Source organism: Limulus polyphemus, unplaced genomic scaffold, assembly GCF_000517525.1.
Source record: "Limulus polyphemus unplaced genomic scaffold, Limulus_polyphemus-2.1.2 Scaffold9205, whole genome shotgun sequence".
NCBI classification, from domain to species: Eukaryota; Metazoa; Arthropoda; class Merostomata; order Xiphosura; family Limulidae; genus Limulus; species Limulus polyphemus.
This window is the reverse complement of record NW_013674815.1, coordinates 20,147-25,698: the sequence shown is the minus strand read 5'-3', so window position 1 is coordinate 25,698 and position 5,552 is coordinate 20,147. Positions and strand designations below refer to the sequence as shown.

General features: G+C 30.9%; 1 protein-coding gene across 1 annotated transcript; it reads right to left on the bottom strand.

Moving 5' to 3' along the window:
* Window positions 1-1,898: 1,898 nt before the first annotated feature.
* LOC111083349 (inosine-5'-monophosphate dehydrogenase 1b-like) lies at window positions 1,899-5,277 on the bottom strand. Its single transcript, XM_022379833.1, has 3 exons — window positions 4,693-5,277; window positions 3,504-3,552; window positions 1,899-2,009 (listed from the first exon to the last, which is right to left on the bottom strand). The coding sequence occupies exons 1-3, from the start codon at window positions 4,809-4,811 to the stop codon at window positions 1,899-1,901; spliced, it is 279 nt and encodes a 92-aa protein (XP_022235541.1). The 5' UTR covers window positions 4,812-5,277.
* Window positions 5,278-5,552: the final 275 nt, after the last annotated feature.

Below are 5,552 nucleotides of genomic sequence, written 5' to 3'. Positions count from 1 at the left end.
GGTAAGTTTATAGTAAGCAAGTAATGGTTCCTCACATGGGGAACGTTATGGTAAGTTTATAGTAAGTAGTGGTTCCTCACATGGGGAACATTATGGTAAGTTTATAGTAAGTAAGTAATGGTTACTCACATGCGGAACAATATGGTAAGTTTATAGTAAGCAAGTAATGGTTCCTCACATGGGGAACGTTATGGTAAGTTTATAGTAAGTAGTGGTTCCTCACATGGGGAACATTATGGTAAGTTTATAGTAAGTAAGTAATGGTTACTCACATGCGGAACAATATGGTAAGTTTATAGTAAGCAAGTAATGGTTCCTCACATGGGGAACGTTATGGTAAGTTTATAGTAAGTAGTGGTTCCTCACATGGGGAACATTATGGTACGTTTATAGTAAGTAAGTAGTGGTTACTCACATGGGGAACATTATGGTAAGTTTAAAGTAAGTAGTGGTTCCTCACATGGGGAACGTTATGGTAAGTTTATAGTAAGTAAGTAGTGGTTACTCACATGGGGAACATTATGGTAAGTTTAAAGTAAGTAGTGGTTCCTCACATGGGGAACGTTATGGTAAGTTTATAGTAAGTAAGTAGTGGTTCCTCACATGGGGAACATTATGGTAAACTATGATAAACAAAGATCAATGTCTTGTAATGGATGACACTAACAACACAAAGGTCACAGGTAAAAGCCTTAAAAAGAGTCTAAGGCAATAGTATGCAAAAAATTTAAGAAGGACCTCCATCTGGAAAAGTTACAAAGTCACATTTACACAAGTTACTTCAATAATATATTTGTTTAACCTTCATGTATCTCGAGCAGTTGGAAAATGAAATGGTTATTCAAGTTATTCCATATGAAAACATAGTGGTCAAGTCATCGGATGCAGCTCCTATGGATGTTAATAAAATCAGACTTGTTAAACATACACTGAGAAACAGTCATCCTCATACCTCAGATGGATTATGGAAACAATGCAGTGTTGAGAGTATGCTTTGAACAAGAAAGCCTTATAAGAGAGCCTTTTGCAATTGAAACTACACTGCAAGGCTATTGTCAAAATGCAAGGTCATCAGACAGAACGTGATCAAACATGGTGACATGGATTGTTATCGACAAGGTGATGCTACAAAACCTTTTTTATATAATGTACTCACTACCTGTAGAAGCATAGCTACTGCATAATTAACACAAATTATGTCTACTACAACATTTCAAAAAAAATGTTACCATATGCTTGTAAACCTTCACAAAAATTTTTACTAAATATATATACACAGCCTTAGAACCAATAGCTGAAACCATCTCAGTCTTTAAACATCACCACTTGTATATTTATCTCTGAGGATGTAGATTTTATGTCTGTAAGTAAAAGTGTAGAGCACACGGTTTCTTCTAAATTATGCTGAACTTTCTTTCCAAGGCCATAGACTGAATATCACTGAAAGAAGGTGGAGAAATGTCCTGTAAGCTCCTCCAATTCCTGTTGCTAGTTCTAACATACTAACAAATTTGTAGTATGATAACTAATAAAAACAAGACTTGTCCGTAGAGAAGACTCAGAATTAACATTCTGAGATAATTATATAATCTGTGGTCTTTTCATCAGTTGAAGAACCAAATACAATATTAAGTATATTAATTCTATCCCATTATCTGTTGCTCTAGAGTCTCCTGATGAAAGCCAAAAGTTGGGCCTATTGATGATATTAAGGTGTAACTTTACCTATAACCACTCACATACACCCTACTTTCAAGCCCCCCCAAAACAAAACAACAACAAGTGAATATTAAAGCATATTATATCTTATTTTAATAAGACATTAAACATACATCATGCTTTTAGATAACTTATTAGTTCAAAACTGATGCCGTTAACTCAAAGAGGTCTAGTAAACATCAACCTACAGCCATCGCCACGGCCATTTCAGATTCTGTGACTGTGTCCATTGGAGAAGATACTAACGGGGCTGCCAGAGCTAGTTTTCTTGTCAGAAGTGATGTCAGGACCTACAAAAGTTTCCAACAAAAAGTAACTATCAATAGGTGCCACTATTTAGTATTCATGGACAGTTTTGATGATAATTTAGTTATAAACACTATTTTAAGAAAACATGACATTTCAATTATTAAAACTTTAAACTTTAACACTGGAAAGAACTATTTACTTGGCTAGGTTAACTGTTACTAAACAACAACGTTAATATACATAAGCTACAAAACAGTTAAAAATGACATTTGAAATAATATTTTAAAAACATCAATGTTACAATGGTGTTTAAATTGATGATGGGAAGTTAACGCTAGAGAAATATCGACATACTTTAATTATTCTTTTATATCCCATTTTTAGCTGTTTCATTCATTAGTTATTACCAAAATTTATGAGAACTTAACATTAATATAGCCTTGAAACAAGATTGATTTACTTAACTAGAAAAACATAAAACACAATGAATAGTAGAGAATAAACAGGTATTGTTTAAACATAATAAACACAAAGAATAGTAGAGATTAAACAGGTATTGTTTAAACATATTAAACACAAGGAATAGTAGAGATTAAACAGGTATTTTTAAAACATATTAAACACAAGGAATAGTAGAGATTAAACAGGTATTGTTTAAACAATATTAAACACATTGAATAGTAGAGATTGAACAGGTATTGTTTAAACATATTAAACACAAAGAATAGTAGAGATTGAACAGGTATTGTTTAAACATATTAAACACAAGGAATAGTAGTGATTAAACAGGTATTGTTTAAACATATTAAACACAAGGAATGGTAGAGATTAAATAGGTATTTTTTTTAAATATTAAACACAAGGAATAGTAGAAATTAAACAGGTATTGTTTAAACAATATTAAACACAATGAATAGTAGAGATTGAACAGGTATTGTTTAAACATATTAAACACAAGGAATAGTAGAGATTAAACAGGTATTGTTTAAAAAATATTAAACACTACTTAAAAAAAAATTACTTTTATAGAACAAACAATTTAATTTACCAAATTAAGTTACTTTTCCTTCTAAATTTCTGAGTTTTCTTTAGGAAAAATAAAAACATAAAATTTTTAGTACTGGGATGAATGAAGCCCAAATAAAATATATAAAATCCTGGGAGGATTCCAAATAACAGAAGATATCAATGAATGCAACTTGGGATCTCAAAGTTTCAAACTAGTGTTGTATCTGTACTTTATCCAATTAAATTTAACTTGTGTTCTTTAAGTTGGTGGTTAAGTTAGAAGTCTGAAAAAACAGTAGAACAAGGTCAACTACTTATAACCATAGGAGCTACACTTAGTCAATTAAACTATTTGATTTCTTCTGTACCTTGTGTTCAATCAACCTATGTTTACACACATCTTCAAACTGAGACAAATGCAATTTTATTAAAGATTCATCGGCCCTATGATCAATTTCATCCTCTATATTCTAATTAGGAAAATTTCTAAACTTCCCCAAAAACATAAGTAAAATGTTAATACTTACCACATCATCAGGAGTAAAGTCAATATAGCCAGGAAGAATGAGAAAGTCACTGAAATAACAGTATTTAAAATGTTTACCACAGGGACACATACACCCTACAATGAAATGTCATTTTATATGTAAATACTACATGGTAGAACAAAATTGTACAAGTTAAATATATTTCTAAAGCCCTTGAAAATTCCTATATCTAACAAAAAATTTTTCTTTATAAAGGCCTAAAAATCAAAACATTATGATATATAATCTGAAAAAAATTTAATATCACAAGTATTACATTACATAAAAACTCAGTAATTTCTTTTGCTGAAACACTGTATTCAAAACGACTTACAAGTTACAGGCAAAGTAGCAATAAAATTAAAATTTGGTGATAAATACAGATGTGTGTATGTGGGACAGGAAGATCCAAGATGGTACTGACAACATGATGAAGTTTTCTGTTTTTCAAGTGATACTAATAAACCTGTAGCCTTAGATTTACCAATGATATTTAAGCTAATGGAATAGTATATCACTGGTATACTTAGTGACGATGAACAAATGTAGAATTGAAACAGCTTATTCTGTGAGTTAAGTTTGTGTTGGGATTTCAAATTCAAAAAGTACCATGACAAGACTTCACGTTCTGAAAAAAACTTGCTTTCAATACCAATAAAATATGACAACCATTTTAAATGGTTTACTCATTCAAAACAAAATATCTTATAAAATAAAAAATTAAACCAAAGTTATCTATTTTTTATACGAATTTTAATGTCTTAACCAATGTTATATATAAATATTTATTAAAGTAATGCAACCTTTAATTTTTCTACTTCATATAACAAATAATAAATAGCTACCAACATATTTATAATATGTGTGTGTTTGTATTTTTCAGTTTATTGACAAATGTCTTATAAATCTATTTATGATAATATCACGCTGAAGGTTTGTTCTGTAGTATTATCTTGTGTTATTTGCTTGTTCTGAGACATCAGTTTTCAAATTTCACATGATTTCACTTATGCAAATAACTCCGAGTCAGGGACAAGAAAAGTTTCTGTTTAGAATTAATATTAAATTAACACTCTTTTCAAAACTTCAAGACAAACCAGCTACTTTAAAACAAAACATACATAAAAATAATATTTGAGGGGTTTATAAGCAGGTCTAAGGCAAAATAAAGTCTATGTTTATAACAAACTTGAACGTGAGTCCATCGCCAACACCAAATAACTCTTCTCCTGAAAGTCCATCACGTGCTAAACTAGGATCTCCAGAACTACCCCAAAACACTCCATCATGGGCATCAGTATCAGCCATCGTGCAAAAATATGAAAATTAAAACCTTGGTCTTCTAAAAATTATAAAGACTAAATGAAAACGTTATACTTTCCTTAATTAACAATTCCAATGCATCTCTCATTTCGTGGTGTTACTACTCAAACTCTTCATTTAAACTTTTCAATGAAAGGATTTATAATGTGAACAAGATCTCTTTTTTTTATTTTTTCTTTAGACGACTGTTAGTATTATATCTACTTGGTGGCGCCACTAGTATTTGTTGTTTGTTTCGCAGTGGCTGGACAACCGGCAGTCGGAACCATCTTTCAAATTCTAAACACCCGGCAACAAAAAATTTGGATATTGATAAGCACATTCACCTCTCACTTGACTTAGAAAATAAGTAATTGCGAGACTAATTTGTCTCCAAGCTCGATGAAACGATCTGAATAAAACTTTTGCACCTGAAAAATAAATATCGATCGTCATTCTTGTCTAGTGTCGATCGGCGTGTGTCTTTGCTACAAGCTATGAGGAACGATTCTCGAAATACTAGACAACCGGCAGTCTGTAATTTCACGATCATGAAGATTAATAAGCTTCCGATATAATATATATATATATATAATTTGTGATATATTTTAAATTATCATTATTATTGTCGTTGTTGTTGTAGCTTATTAATATTCAAATTTTTGGACTGCCGGGTATTTAATAGTTTAAAGATCGTTCCCGGTTACTGAGTGCCCAACTACTGTGTATATATATATATATATATTA